We start from the raw sequence: 16,008 nt of genomic DNA, 5'->3' as shown, positions 1-16,008 counted from the left end.
TGCTCTTATCATGCCTTCAGAGGTCTCAGGCTGACGCTGCTCCAGCTCTCCTAGGAAAACTGATGCCAAGAGTAAACTATTATAAATTCTTTCTGCCCAATGGAATCGGAGGGCAATATATGAGAGACAGTCCATGGATAAATATGGTAAGTGTTCCCTCCAGCTCAAACGCTCCGGGAAGAGACCAAGCTAGTTTTAGAAAAGGCCTTTCCTTCTCAGACTTTGTACAGTGTTTTTCAAGCTCTGCAGACAGGCGGTTTCTCCAGGAAATGACCTGTCAATCCAGACAAGGATGGCAAACAAAACCCAAGGGAGACTGGCTGAGGTAAGGCTGCTGCCTAACCCTGGAGGGGAGGCGACAGGAAAAGGGCACATGAAGGCAGGGAAAGCAGGCACAGGGAGTGGAGTGTGAGGGCGGGCCGTGCACAGGTTTAATGGACTGCAGCACCTGCAAATTCAATCAAGGCATGGGAACAGGCTAGGCAATGTGTACAAAACGATGTTTATTGAATCCGTTTTGGAAACAGACAACATGAAAGGTTTTGGTTTGTGAGCTCACTCAGAGTTTAACGTGATCGCTTCCTGTCATTGAAACCTCAGCCACAGAAAGATCCTAGCTTAAATAACGAAAATGAACCTTCATCTCATCAAGGGGAGAAACCGTGGTTAAGAACACAACAGCTATCACTCTTGCAATAGGGTTCTGGTTGGTGAAAATACCCATCAACATCAACAACATGTCTATCTGTACAGTCTGAAATATTTACTGTACAAATATCAGGTGTGTGTATCAAAGGGGACGTTGTAAACTAGCTAACAGTCACCAGCAAATGAAGTTCATGGGTCAGGACACCCCCATTCTCAACCTAAGAGCTCACATGTGTAACTGATGACGGCTCTCCTCACCGGGGGTATTTAGTATGTGGACGAGGCACTGGAAAATATATGTATTGTTAATGTTGTAAACTAAAAAAGAAAACCCAAGCATGATTAATTACTTTGCCTGGATCAATAAATACGAGTCCCAAGGGCTAAGTGTACTATGGGACAGAAGCCATCAATCACATAAACCATCATGTTATTCCATTTGCTAATGCATGCTAGTCAATTGGTGGACTTGATCCAAGACATACACCAAGATTATTTTTTTGTTTGAAATTCTCAGATCTCCTTCAGACATCCATCACTCCCTTAGAAGGAGGAACATGAAACAACTTGTTAAACACAATTTCCAAATTACAGTGCATCAAAAACACGACTTTTGTCCTATTTCTTCTCCCAGAAGGGAAATGCTGTCAAGGCTTAGAGGACCTTAGAAGGTCTCATCCCCTGCTGGCAGTTTAAACTGTCTTCATCTTCCCCCAGCCACCTCCTGCCACAATGGACGCTAAGCAGACTCAAGTCTCTTGAGATTTCATAAGCGGAGTTTCCAAAGACTAACGGGATACCTAGAAAGGGCCAGAAGAGTCCAGGGTGCCTTCTCTTTTTTCTGGAGCTGTTATGACTGGGGCCAAAGAGAAGACCAGGGGCCCAAGGTGGATGCAAAGCCAGACCTGGGGCTAGCAGCATTCAGGAGACAGCACAGCACTAAAGCCTGCTGCCCCAACAGCATTCTGAGACCTCCCGTGTTAGCAATTCCAGGCACTTCTGGGTACTTCTTTAATCACGGGATGAACATCTCTCTGGAAAGTCCTGCCCCTATCTCCCCGCCCCCACCCCCACACTGGGAAGCACTGAGACCTTCCATTTGCTACAACCCTCTGCTGGCGAGGCAAGCTGCAGCTGCCTCCCTCAATGCAGCGTCTGCTATGAGCCACAACACTCACAAACGCCGGCCATCGTGGACTCCACTCCTGCTGTTTCCAGGGCATTGTAGCCTATGAGCTCTGCCCACCGCCATCACTTTCACCCTGAACCACTGCTTGTCTCCTTTCCCGGAGGGTTCGCTTATTTTCTTAGTATGAAGATACAACCATCAGAAAAGGAGCAGTGCAAGATCCGACGTGCAAATATTTGCAGACTTTTTTTTTTTTTGAAATGATGCACATTAAAAAAATTCAAGTCAAATCCAGGAACTAGACTAGTTGGTTGGGTTTCAGCCAGCCACTCGACCCACCACAGGACAAAGGCCAGTTTCTGAAATGAGAGCGGGATGAAAGCTACTCCACTGGGGCGGTTAGTCCCTCGAGTTTGGGAGGACCCCTGAGGGGGAAATGCTGAGGCTTAATCAAAGATGGGGTTTCTCCATCCTTGGGACCTTTGGGCCAAAAGCCAAAGGCAGCAGGGAGCATCTGCATATAGATGAGGATGGACCCTCACCCACTAATAGGGCAACGCTGTCCCAGTAATTCTGAAACTAAAATAAGGCAGGCATCTGCCCAGAGTCCTGGTCGGTAGGGGCTGCAGTCTGCTTCCACTCCACACACACTGGGGGAGGCGAGGTATCTTCACCCACAAGCCTCTGCATCACCAGACCTAAAGGGGAGTCCCGAAAGCCAGCACATCCACGCTGGCTTTGTGTGTGGCTCAGGCAACAACTTGCTAGACAGCAATGATGAGGGCACTGGGATATACGGCTGGCAGCATCGGACAGTCCAATATCTGAGCGGGAAAAGCCCAGAGATGTGGATCCGAGTCAGGCAGGCAAGGCTGGAAGTCAGAAAATGAACATTAGGCCACTGGGTCTGTGTGGATGCGAAGAGGTGGTCACAGTCACGAAAATGGAGAGGTTTACAACAGGGATTTCCCCTAGGGCACTCAGACTAGGCCTGTACCTGAAAAGGCATACGCAGTATTGCCCAAAGGAAGAGCCCCCTGGTGATCCACAGGACGGAGCCGTGCTCCTCCTGGTCGCTAGGCAGGAGCTAGGGAGTCCGGGGGGTGGGCGTTCAGCTGAGGGAAGCACAGTTCAGCTCTGTGTCTTCCTGGCTGGCCCCGGCCACCTCCTCCAGCTCGTCAGGGCTGTCGGTGATGCTGGGCTCACTGGAGCACTGCCGGTGGGGTGGGGAGAAGCTGGGCGGCAGCAGCAGGCACTTGTCCTCACCGCCAGGCTCCTCGCCTAAGCCTGAGTGCATCATGGTGGCCATGGCCAGCAGCTGGATGTCCGAGTGAGCATTGGCCACCGTGTGCCGCCGGACGCTGCCACACTTCTCCAGGTAGGCCTCCCCCTCTTGCTCCGTCAGAGGGGCCAGGGCCATCTCATTCACCGGTCGGCTGACGGCGGTCATCGGGGAGGCATAGTTCAGGAGAGTGACCTTGGGCCGGACCCGGGAGTGGCGTCTAGCTGCAAGAGAAAAACCAGCAAAGGCTGTAATTGAGGAGGAAATAGTGTGTGTGTGTGTGTGTGGGGGGGGGGTCAGAAACTCCTCATCAATGAGGAAGAATAAATAGGAGACAAAAACGCCAAGGAAGCTACCAAGTCAGAAGAATCTATGCCGGACGGTGGCAGAGGTTTCCTGTGAAGCATGGATGCTCGTACCCTCCAGGCCACACATTCCTATAATGTGCTCACATTTTTACAATAACCATGTATTACTTTTATGATCACAGAAATCAATAACTATAAAAGAGGAGCACCGCAAGAGTTCAAAGAAGCAGAGACCCCATTAAAGAACCATCCTTTAAAATGCCTTGGAAAACAATTCATTACTGTCCCACTGCTGTTAAAAGCAAGCACTTAAGAATGGTGATTACAAAACCCATGTTGTGGCCCGAACTCTATAACCAGCCTGGCAGGAGATGAGGCTAGGCTGTTCATTGAGCATTTCCCCCGTGCGGGTCCAGGAAGAGGAAAGCGCTAGAACAAAAGACAGAGTAAGTTGAGGGCATGGGGGATAGAGGTTCGTGGCAGACACATGCGGCGTCTCTGGAGGAAAGGGGAATTCATGTGGTGCTTTCCATGGGCCCCAACCCAGTAGGATGAGCCAGAAAACTTGTCTCAGATGGGTGCCTGGACGTCTTCTACCTCTCTCACATCCCAAGTCCTTGGAGGGTTCAACAGGCAGCAAACTGACAAGAGAGGTCAGCTGGGCTGCTGCTGAGAGCTGGGGCCAGAGTGAAGGTGGGCAATCTGGAGGAGTGGGTCCCCATGATGCCTGCCCCCTCCTTCAACAAAAACGCTGTGCTCACTGCTGAGAGAAAGAGAAATGTAAATCTGATATGGGGCCTGCCACAGGGGCTGGAACCCAGTGCGTGCGTGCGTGCATGCGTGGGGAGGGGACTTAGGAGCAATCGCTAACTGAGCATGTACTATGTGCTAGGTACCGTATCAAAAAAGGTGGTGCTTCACCAACATGATCTCCTTCAGACCATTTTGTAGAAAAGGAACCTGAACTTGAGATGCTAAGTAACTTTACAGCCAACAGTTAGTGATGAAACCATGGCTCGAGCCCAGGGCTGCCAGCAGAGACCCTGCTCGGGGCAGATGGGAGGCCCATACACCAACAACCGTTAAAACAGGTCGACATAGCACATGTCAGGGCAGAGGAACCGACAAGAGCACTCTGGGGATTCAGAGGAGAAGTCACGCAGAGGAGTCATTTCAGATGGACCCGCTCCTGTGAGAGTGACTGACAGTCGGGACCCAGACTGTCACTCATTCACTCCCTCAGAGGTCTATCCTAGCGCGTGGGTTACAACGGGAACCACAGGCTCCCTGCCCTCAATGTGCTCCCAGTCTAAAGGGGACACTGACAAATAATCAGGAAGTGTCAGCAAGGAAAGAGCCAGGATGTAGTTTGGGGTCCCAGGGAGGGAGGGGGAAGCGTGCGCAACGCCTCACCTGGAACGGTTCTACAGGGTACAGGGCACTTCTAGCTGGGGCCATGATACGGCATGTAGCAGCTCTGCCTGAAGCCAGGGCAGCTTCTTCCTCCTCTGTATTCAGCCCTCTGGAGCTCAGAGAGGTTAAGTAACTAACTCCAGGCCACACAGCTGAAGCCCAGCCCTTGGAGTTTCCAAGGCCCCTTCTGCGGCTGGCCCCACCTCTCTCCTTACTGCTGTTCCCTGCCTTCCCTTTGATGACTCACCAGAGAGGCCTACAGCTCTTCCTTCTGCTTTCTGTGAGGAATGTTTTGGTTCCCAAGACTGGGTGTGGGCCGAGCTGAGACCACAGGGGCCGCTGGGCGGTGTGGAGTTCCCTGGGCAGACAGCGTTTCCTTGCTAAGCTCCCCCAGACTCCAGAGCCAACTCCTAGACAAGTGTGTCAGCTGCATCCCCAGCGGGGTCAGCCCCTGCTGGGCCCCATTGGGAGGCCTTAAAACAGAGCGCCAGGCCTAGGACTGACACACAGCTCCCCGCACTGTTGGTGCTTGCTTTCTCCCCACTCTTCACACCGCCACCACGGAAGGCCAGGCCCTGCCACTCTTGGAAGGAAATCTCCCATTAAGGAAGGACTGATTAAACTGGGGGTACCCCCTGGGGCCTAAAAACTGGTCCCTCCCTCGTGGTGGTGCCCTTTGAATAGGGGAGGGACTGGGTCCTGCCCCCTCGGCTGGCACCTACCCCCAGGCCTCCTCCTGACTTTCACACGGTGTGGGGGGTGGGGCCCCCTTTATCCCTTTCCTGGCTCACCAGGCACCCCGCTGAGCGCTGGCATTCAACCCCCTGCACAGGAGCCAGAAATGGCAGCTCTTTTCAAACCTCCACAGAGAAGAAAGCCTGGGTGAGGCGGTCCTCTGGCCCTTTGTTGGGGACTCGGTTCCCAGGTCTTTGATCTCCCAGGCTCACCAGCCTGGCCCCACCGGAGTGGCCGCCATAATGTGGGCATTGTGACCCCGACACACCAAGCCCATTGTGGGTGTCCCTCTCCAGGCTGCAGCACCTGAAAGCCCATGAATGCCTACTTGTCATGAGGAGCAGTTACAGTATCTTGAGGCAGAGGGCCCTCCCCCTGCAGACACAATGAGGGAGACGTGTGGGCGGCCAGGGCTTTTGTGGGGGAGAAATTGAGCATGTCCAGGGTAAGCGCTCGGGCAGCGGCTTGGAAACTTTGGGAACTAGAAAGGTAGGAGGTGGGCCTGAGCTCTGACAAATCTGCTATTTAAGAGTTCGCTGTCTTCCTCTTCGCCCCCACTGCCCCAGAGAAGTGCCCACTTTGTAGGGGAGACACACGCACATGCGCACACTCACTCTGTCACGGCCTCAGACTCCACTTTTCTCTCTGAAGCAAGCCTTGCACATCCAGGGAACGAGGTTTATTCCTCAAGCCCATCCACCTGGCTGGCAGGGTATAGAGAGATTTCCCATGAATCCCAGGATCAAACACGTGAGGCGCTTCCTAGAAAAACCACGTCTCCAGCTCTAGTCAGCTACCCGCCTTGTGAGAGACACACCCTGGGGTCATTTCTTAATGATTCTGAGACAGGGAACCACAGTACCACCCCCAGCAGGCTACGTGAGGATGAAATGAATACATGCCAAGTGCCTGATCAGCACCTGGAATGTGACAGGCATTTGACAAGTGGTGGCTTTGGAGAGGATGTCCCAGCTGCCCTTGACCACTCCGACCCCTAGTCAGGCCCCAGGAGAAAGCCCTCCTGGGGGCCCTGCCTGTTCTCACATCCAGTGTATCTCCTTAGTCTGTCTCAACTCCCCTCTCGCATGCGAAGGATAAATGTTATCATCTCCACTTTACCAAGAGGAGGGCTGAGGCCCAGAGCGTGCTCTCAACCTGGAAAGGAGTGTCCTCCCTAAGGAAGGGTACCATTGTGGTCACTTTAGATTTTTGGTATCCAGAGGTTTGAGGGGAAATGTCTGGTCTCCGATACCTCTTGGATGAAGGGATGAGAGGGAAGAACCACCTCCTCAATTGTCCCTCAGGAAAATCACGGTCATCTCTTGGGGGTTGACAGGGGTGGGATGGGGTGACAGTGGAGCACGAGGGACAGCTGGTAAAGTGCCAGCAGCTTGGGGCTTTGGAAGCCTGGCTCCAACAGCCGAGGGATCTCAATCCTCATTTCCCTCACCTGTGAAGTGGTACCTACCCAGCCCAGTGCCCAGGACATTGTCTGTGTTGGGGCTTCCCTTGCCACCAGTAACTCGGCAACTCTGATGACACTCTTTCAGTTCCTCAAATGCTGAACCCTCCTGTTCACCACTCCCCTCACTCCAAAGCCCTCCCCAAGATCCTTCCCTTGGCTTTTGGGGCAGTCTGCTTTTTCTGTTTACTCAGCTAACTCATATTCATCCTATAGGTCCCATCACAGATATCACTTCCCCCGGGGAGCCCTCCCTGACTTCCCAGTCCAGGTGAAGTCCCCTTGTCGTGGGGCCCATGGCCCCTGTACTTCCCCACGCAGAGCGCTTGTACACATGAGTCATCGTCTATTGTTTGTGACTTCCTTACTGGATGGTGCATGCCAGCGGGCGGGGGTGGGCCGGTTTTGTTCATGGATATACCTGCAGCACCTCACAAGGTGCCTGGGACAGGGTCTCGGCACACAGTTGCTGAAATAATTAAAAAATTAATCAAAAGAGGGTAATTTCCTTCCTTCTCTGCCCCTACTGAGTGAGACAACACCCCAGAGGCAAGGATGGACCTTGGTACAAGAAGAAAACCTCAGGCCTTTTCTTTACAATTGGACAAAGATGGGTATTCTTCTTATGTTAGCTGGAAAGCTGAAGATACCCCTGCTTAGAGCAAGTCCTCACCGAACAAACTTCCAAATCCACCCTTGTCCCTGGCTCTCGAGGCCCAGCGATGGCGGAGTGCCTGCCAAGGCCCATCTAACCTGCTGGCATCCTGACATCTGCCTGGACCCTCCTGCCACACACCCAGTGAGCTGTGTGCCCTGGCAGGAAGGTGGGCTCCAGGGAGGGCACAGCAGCTTGGCCCCCAGCTCATGGCCAGGGAGGGCAGGAGACTGGTTTCCTTCAGCTGTCATTTCTACTCTGGCTTGTTCCAGCTCCTGGGTGGAATGAGTGAGAGAGAGAGGGAAAGAGAGAGGGAGGGAGAGAGGGAGGGGTGGGGGGGACCTGGCAGCCAGCAAGCTGGGGCCAGCACCCTCCGATTTGTGGTGGCTGTGGTTAAGCTGATGTCTCCAGAGAAACATGACGGGGCCGTGAAGACTGCGGCTGGCCCTGCCTTTCTCTGCAGTACAGAGGCCCAGGAAGGGGTGGGAACCTCTTTCTTTGAAGCTCAGCTCCAACTCCATTCAAGCAGGGAGAGGGGGCAAAAGATTCTAAATTCAGGGACTCCCCTTCCATCTCTGTACCTCTCTGTGGGTGCTCGTCACCCTGGTCTTGGGGTACAGATGGCTGCCATCCACCTAACAAGTATATTTTTGAATGCCTACAGTATGCCAGGCACCATTCCAGTTGCTGGAGGTAGAACAACAAACAAAAAAATTCCTGCGTTTTGGGGGCTTTTGTTTCAGAAGGTAACTGAGGAACGTCTTTCATGATAAGCCTTAATACAGAGCTGTCTCCCCATCTAGACGGAGGTCTCACTGAGAGAAGGAATGGATCCGATTCATCTCTAGATGCTCCAGGGTGCCTAGTACAGAGCCTGACACTCACGAATGCTAGTTTTACAGCCACTGAAAAAAGGCCCCGACAGGATTTGTCCCCAAATCCAGGAGCCCCTTTCCTTGGTGTGAAGGCCCTGGCAGAACCTACAGAAATGGAATGGAGAGCAGCGGCTCCATCTCACCTGGCCACACACACACAAAGTTGGCTTCACTTTTCCAGCTGCTTTCAAAAGGAAATAAATCCACCTCGAGTGGTTTTTCCACTCAAGTGGGGGAATGGTACATTGAGGCACAGTTTCTGGTATCAGATACAGAAAAAATAACATTGCAGGCACAAGGAAAAGATCAAAGCCGCAGATCAAAGATGTGGATCAGATAAGCACCACCACAGAGGCACATTAAGGGTCCCCGGGGAGGAATTGCAGCATGGGGAGAAGGTTGCCAAGACACAGGCCAGCGGGAAAGGTGAGCGATTAACATGCACAAATTCGCACAGGCCTGCATCGGAAGCAGAAGGCATGGTGCATAACTGGGGCTCAGGAAAATGTAGCTGGTAGCGTTGTCATTGAGGCTCCTGCCAGCTCGAGAGCTCTGCCCCTTACCCAGTGTGTAGATAGGGCCTGCGACGCCTCGGTCCTCGCTGATGCCCAGGAAAGGAGAAACCACTTGCTTCACCAGCTCCTCCAGTTGCAAATAACCCTCACTTGGGCCTGTGGGCTCATGAACACTCTGGAAACGAACATCCAAGAGAGGCAAAGGTCAGTCTAATTTGCCACGGCCAGCTGGCCCTCCTACTACGTTCAAAGCAGTTCTACAGGCAGGCAGCATCCTACTGGCCGGAACGAAGAAAACTGCGGCCTGAAGCCCCAGTCACTTGTCATGGGTCACCATGATCAGAACGTGTATGGCCGGTACCATGGTGCCTCTCCACAGGCCCCACCAATGCAGTGCAGGTGGGACTGTCCCCACCCCAGCTCCGGGTTGAGGTCTGACTGGTCCCAATCATAGTAACCCCACCCCCACTGTCACAATGACTGCTTCACACTCAGCATGCAGGCACTGTATATAAGCACTTTACATGTACCAAAACACAGAGGCCTCCCACCAACCCAAAGAAGGTGACATGCTTATCAGCCCCCTTCCACAGACGAGGAAATTAAGTCCCAGAGAACTCAAGCAACTTGCACAGGAAAACACAGCAGGTAAGTGGCAAAAGCCCAGGCTCTCTGGCTCCAATCACCTCTTATTGCCACTTATTAACAGGCTAGAAAAGAAAGGGGGACAGAATATGACAAAGTCCAGAACAGCAGAAGAAAGCGGGAGTCATTCTGACACTGCCTGTATGGGGAGCACCAAGACGAAGCACCGGTTCAAAAGCCCAGCGTGACTGACGGGACTCCTCACAGCCAAGCGCAGAGCAAACACCAGCGAAAACAATGACCACAACAGTCCAAACCAGAAAGGAGCCAGGAAATAACCAAGGTTTTCTAGAAAACCAGCAGACTCCTAGGGGACTCAATTTCTCACTGGAAAGGACTCCAAGCCATCATCTTGTGCTGAGCGGCTGCAGGGCGGCAGCGACAAGGCTGCATGGGGGCTGTCCTGCCCCATTCTCAAAATGGAATCGATTTTAAATCACCTTCGCTTAAAAGGGCAATCTCTCCACTGCACCACACTGGAGTTTTCGGAGGTTGCAGGGTAAAAGGGTTGGGCAATGAAGCCGGAAGGACCAATAATTCTACAGGCTGGAGATCACTGGGTGAGATGGACGCTCCCATGGACGCAGGCTGATTTGGCTCAGTCGGCTCCATCACACTGAGACGGGGTGGCTTGGCGGTGGGATGGAGGGGGCAGCCTAAGGAAACACTAAGGAGGCTGAAGAGGGGGCTACTGTGCAAAACACTTGGAGGTTGGAGCTGGGAAGGGGTCGGAAGTGGGGAGATGCAGAGAAAATGTGAGTGGGCCTCAGACCCAGGGCACAGTGCTTCAGCTAAGGCTACCTGGTGTGCAGGTGGCGATGGGGAGAAGGCATGATGGTTTTTCACGCCCCCTTGGCTCCAATTCTGCTCAGCCCGAGCAGAAGCATCGGAAAAGCTGGCAGCAGAAATCAAGGGGGAAAACGAAGGAGGTACTTCTCTGAGGAACACACATATCTGCCCAAAGGGAAGGGAACCCTCAAGGCCAGAGAAAGGAGAGGGGAGCCTTACTTATGCTCCCCAGGACCCACCCACCCCAGGCCTCCAAAGTGGAACAGTTTCAGCCCCCAAACCACCTTGATTGGGTTTCAGAGCCAGGTAAACTGTTTTTCAATTTTTTTCCCCCTCCATGATATTTTTCTTTTTTAAAGATTTTATTGGGGAATTGGTGGAGGGAGCAGCGTTGGGGAATCAGGGAAGGGGAACAGACGAGTTGCTGTCCTTTTGTTTCTCAGTCCAGCTTTGGAGGACGTCACCTCACTGGCCCATGTTGGTATTGTGATCACTGTGCTCTTCCCAGCTGAGGCTGATAGGTCTCCGGCCATTGGACGACCACTCATTGCCGCTCACTCTGGCTACCGACCATTCACGGTAGCTTATGGCAGCCCACTGCAGCAGGGGCTGCAGCCTACACTGTGGCCGGCAACACACGGCAGCCCAGCTCCAGGTTGAGCTGTTGTTCACCATCTTAGCTGTAGAGGGCGCAGTGTCACTGGGCCTCATGTGGGATCCAAACCGGCAGCCCTACTCAGAGCTGTGCTCCCAAGTGAACTCTTAACCAACGAGCCACTCGGCTGGCCCTCCATGATATTTTTTCATCTGACTTTTACCCCGAAGCCTTTCCCCCATACAAGTTGTAAATACCAGAGAGGGATGACAGAGAAAGGACAAGAGGGAAAAGATGGAAAGAAAATGGGTAACAAAACGTGTGATTTGGAGCTGGATGATTTGCTCCCAGGGTAGCTGCTGAGAATTTGGCTCGTATATTGCCCCCAGGAAGGAGGTGCCTCCACCCCCAGCCCTCGGCCTGGCTGCTGGATTGGCCAGCTATTTGTAGAGCCCAGTGCAAAATGAAAATATGGGGTTCCTTGTTCAAAAATTAAGAAGTTCAAGACGGTGATGGAAGAGAATTAAACCAAGCACGGGGCCCTGGTGAGCACAGGACCCTGGGCGAGTGCCCGGGTCACACACTCTGCCTGGCTGGGTGGGACTCCTCAGAAGGCACCATTCCTGGGTGATCTCAGGATATGTCTGCACCTGCCAGCAGGCACCAGATCTCCACATTGGTCAAAATCTCTGATTCAGCGCCTTCCTGGTACAGCCTGAGGACAGGAGCACGTAGCCCGTAGTAGGAAAGTGTGAGCCCCCTTATGTATTTTGGAAACGGAGGGTTTGTTCAGGGACATTTTGGAAGAGCCCTGGAAAAGCCCTGAGAGAGGAAGGGCTAGCAAATGTCTCTTGTCCCTGTAAGACAGTCAAGCAGGGGGAAATCCATCAGACCCAGACGTCACAGCACTGTGGAGGGTGAGGGGCTGGGGAGAGAAGGTAGCCATTCTAACTACTGGGCCCCAAATTTCCTGCAGCAGGAATGGGCAGTGTGACCAGCAAGGTCCATTCAGAACCAGAAGCTGCTGTCCTTCTTGCTCAAGAAGATAGACCTAGGCAGAGGAGAGACCTGCGTGTGTCGCTGTCACACTCCCAGTCCCAGGCTCTCTCGGTCCTAGAATAAGGACAGACATGGACCAGGAGAGCTAGTTCCAGGAGGCTCCCCAGGAAAATAATGCCAAACGCTCCGTGTTAAAGTGGCATCATCTTAGAAGCTTACGGGGTGTTTCCAAGTACCCCGGGAGGCTGAGGGCAGGGGGATAGTGGCAGCTAAGCAAGGCTGGGTGGGGAGGTGGAAAAAACAAGAGCTGAGGAATGGGTGACAAACCCAGCTCGCTTACAAATTAGGATGTGACCTTGAGCTAGTTAGCCTCATCATGGTTGGGAAAACAGGGACTGTTTCCTTGCCTGACTTCCCAGAAATTTGTCCCAGTGGTGAAGCTTCTTCTCTGGCTGACTGTACTTTCCTCTGCCAAGATTGGAATCCCTGCATGACGGTCACCACCACGAGGTCTGAGGCCAGAGACCTGAGGTCAGTCATACTTAGGCTGTTATTAGCTGGTGCCATAATTCACTGAACAAACATGTGCGCTAGAGACTGTGCTGGGTGCTGAAGGCACAAGAGGGAGGAGAAAACATATAGACCCACCTTGACCTGAAGGGGGCTTGTGGGCCATTAGAGACCAAGCATCCTGAGCAGAGTGAATGGGCAAAGAAGGCCCCTGTGGCCAGAGGGCCACCAGCAGGGACACTGAGCTCCAGGTGAGGCTGGAGGGGTGGGAAGGGTCAGAGGCCAGGGTACAGACCTGGGCTGTTTTCCTAAGATCACCGGGGACCACTGAAGAATTTGAAGCTGCCCCATGGAGAGTAAATTGGGGTGGAGGCCAGGGCAGATGAAGGAAAATTCTCCAGGGCAAGCAATCTACCCATCTTTAGGGGCTTCAGGAGGACCACGGCAGCTTTCTTGTATGGTTCCTGGGTGGTAGGGCACAAGGCCCAGGATGTTAGAATGTCCTACATGTGCTTTCATTACCAGAGACAGGCCCTCTGGTCCACCATCCACAGGTGAAAGCCCTCATCTCAAGTCTTCTTCCAATAAACCAAAACAACAAAAAAGGAATCACCTCTCACCCCTAAAATGTTATAAATGGACACGGGAGGGTGGAAACCCAGTTTCCCTTTCCTAATCTCCCTATCTGAATCCCAAAGAGCTGATTTTCTAGATTTCCTCTTCGGGATCCAAGCTGTATTTTATGTTTCTCAGACACGAGCTGCACACACATTTTTATACCCCTTTCCTTCTCCTTCCCTGCCGTAAAAATACTTGACCTGGCATTCCAGCCAATTACACACACTCTTATCCGATTAGGCAGCCCTTCCTCTACTCTGATTTCAGGAAAGGGGGAGAATGCCCAGATGGTCGAACTACAGAACCGGAAGAGAACAGCAGCTGGGGGCAGGAAAGATGGGGCCCCAAGCCTGACATTCCGCCCCTGCTGAGAGGGCAGCCGGGGGTCACCGCCAGCCTGATCAAGGATGGAAAGGTCTTCCCTGAGGATGGGCTCAGAGCTGCAGGATCTAAACTTCGTACAGAGGTGGGGGATGTATAAGAGCCTCCTTCTGGGGGTGTCCCTAGCCCACATGCCCTGTTTCTCAAGAATTATGTGCCCCTATCCATAGGCTTGGGATCACTGAGGCCATGTTTACACGTCTCGATCCCACCCAAGGTCATAGCTGAGCTGGACCAATCAAAGTCTTTTCCCTGAGTGGACATAGTTCTGAATCTTACTACCTCTTGCTGAGGGACCTCGGGCAAGAACAGGAACTTCCTGGGTTCCAGCCTCCTCATCTGTAAAATGGGAATGACAACGGTGCCCACCTCATCGTGTGGTCGTCTGGGTTATTTGATTCAGACAGCAGCACACTTAGTCATTGGTCCATGCCTGGCAGGAACCAGTAAATGTTCGCTCATCTTCTACTGTCAATCTAGAATTGGGATGAAGAAATACTAGGCAACCATCTGGGGTGGTCTCTTGGTGAAATCACATGAGCTATAAGATGCCACGTTTGATCAGGTACAAACCAAAAGCACTGAATGCAAGGGGAGGGGAGGGGAGGTGAGGGGAACGGAGGGGAGAGGAGAGGAGAGGAGAGGAGAGGAGGGAAGGGAAGGCAAGGGAAGGGAAGGGAAGGGAAGNGAGGGGAGGGGAGGGGGAACAAGTCCAAGAGAGACTAGGCAAGGCCAGGCGAGGCAGCGTCAGAGAGAACCAAGGTAGACCAGATATAAGTAGAGACCAATAATTGGAGAAAGGGTGGTGGCTTTGTGGCCTGACATGGCCTCCCTTCTGGTCGCAGTCCTTTAGGAAGCCCGTCTGCCCCAGGAACCTTCCAGTGAGTTCCTACTCTGCCTTGAGCTAGGTTGTAGTGGGCTCCTCTTGTTACTTATAACTTGTGACTCCCTACAGAACAGGAGAGGAGAGTGTCCACTTCCTGACAGATAGGACTGTGCTTCTCTCACTCCCCACTGGGATCCCAGCACGGAGTACAGCACCGGGCACCTCTAAGGTGCTCAGTGATGTACAGCAAATGAGCAAATTAACTAAGGAACATAAACGACTACACTAAGCTCAGGTGCTCCGGTCATTTGGTCCTTTCTCCCTCCCCGCACAGTGGCAGTCTCTTTCCCTCTTTTCTTCCCTCAGCCTTGGGGTCACATCTCCACTGGGGCCTCACCTGCAGGATGAGCAACATCTGGACGATGGATGAGGGTGGCCGAGACTGGGCCAGCAGCAGCAAATCGCCCAGCTTCACCTTCAGCAGGACCAGGTCACGGAAGCCCAGCAGGGAGATCTGGCGGATGGTCAGCTCCTGGCCCTGGAGGAGAGAAGAGGCAGGGTTGGGAGGCAGACGTTTGCTGGACCTGCCACCAACCACATGGGGTTCAAGGCACCCAGGATGGGACAGGACAAGGCATCCCAAGGCTTGGGGGGCTATCAAAGAGTCGAAGACTTGGCCCCCATCTTGCAGAACGAAAGCTTCGTTTAAGATAAGTTGTGAATCAACCTGCCTAAGTGACCCAAAGATGATAGGAGACACATATAATGGGGGCCCTGCTGTCATCAGTGCCACGAGTGGTCAGGAAAAAGAGAGAGGAAGATGGAGAGAAACAAGAGAAAAGATCACCACCACCACCCCACATCCAAGGCTGCTTTCTCAACTTCATCCATTAAATATCTGAGCACCTATCATATGCCAGGCAAAGGCAGAAAACACAGGACCTGTTGGACTCTTACATAAATGCAGAAACTTGGGAAGAAAAATAACTGGGAGAGTAGAAGGAATGGGACTTGATCAATCATGTAGGGTGGGGACAGAGAAAGAAAAAAACCAATGATCATAAGAGCTGACACTTATTACGCTCTATGTGCTAGGCATGCTTCTAAATTTTCTTGATGTAAATAACACATTTAATCTCCACAACCACCCTTTGAGAGAGGTGCTGTTATAAAACCCACTTCACAGGGGTAAAATCTTAAAGTCCAGAGTGACAGGCATTTACCCAAGGGATAGCTGGATTGCAAACCTAAACTATTTGACTTTCGAGCTCCCGAAATTTCCCAAAACAGAAAGGGGAAGGGGGTCCCATTTGCCAGGCTCTCCTTTGTACGCACCAAAAACCGGCTGCTCTTGGTAGAGACAAAGATAGTATTAGGGAATACCCTACCAGAGAGGACACAGGCTAAGACTACCAAGGTTTAAGGAAGTTCTGCATTTCCTATAAACACGGGCAAGGGTGGTTGGGCCATCTCTGCAACCCCCTACCCTCCAATCCCAATAGACACACACCATCGCCCCCCACGCCTTACGGCTCAGCTCAGCCAGCCCTTCTGGGTTGCTGTCCCTGGTCATCTCCAGTGACAGTGGTTCCTCCCCTCTCCCACTTGTCCAAGGTCCTGCAC

At 52.6% G+C, this 16,008-nt stretch overlaps 1 protein-coding gene across 10 annotated transcripts in view; it reads right to left on the bottom strand.

Annotated features, from left to right (window-relative positions):
- Nucleotides 1–483: 483 nt before the first annotated feature.
- PRR5L (proline rich 5 like) overlaps nt 484–16,008 on the bottom strand; it is a 110,210-nt gene continuing 94,685 nt past the window's right edge. For 8 of the 10 annotated variants that reach the window (XM_019639521.1, XM_019639518.1, XM_019639528.1 and 5 more), the window contains 3 exons: nt 14,783–14,923; nt 9,071–9,197; nt 484–3,283 (listed from right to left, as the gene is read on the bottom strand). In XM_019639521.1, coding sequence (XP_019495066.1) covers nt 2,889–3,283; nt 9,071–9,197; nt 14,783–14,923 — 663 coding nt within the window. In that variant the 3' untranslated portion in view covers nt 484–2,888. Of the gene's footprint in view, nt 3,284–6,129; nt 6,220–9,070; nt 9,198–14,782; nt 14,924–16,008 lie in introns of all 10 variants that reach the window. The other 2 variants (XM_019639525.1, XM_019639527.1) reach the window with 2 other exon arrangements.

This window comes from Hipposideros armiger, unplaced genomic scaffold (assembly GCF_001890085.2).
Source record: "Hipposideros armiger isolate ML-2016 unplaced genomic scaffold, ASM189008v1 scaffold_44, whole genome shotgun sequence".
In the NCBI taxonomy this organism is placed as follows: Eukaryota; Metazoa; Chordata; class Mammalia; order Chiroptera; family Hipposideridae; genus Hipposideros; species Hipposideros armiger.
The sequence above is the reverse complement of the archived record's forward strand: the minus strand, read 5'-3'. Positions and strand labels throughout refer to the sequence as shown.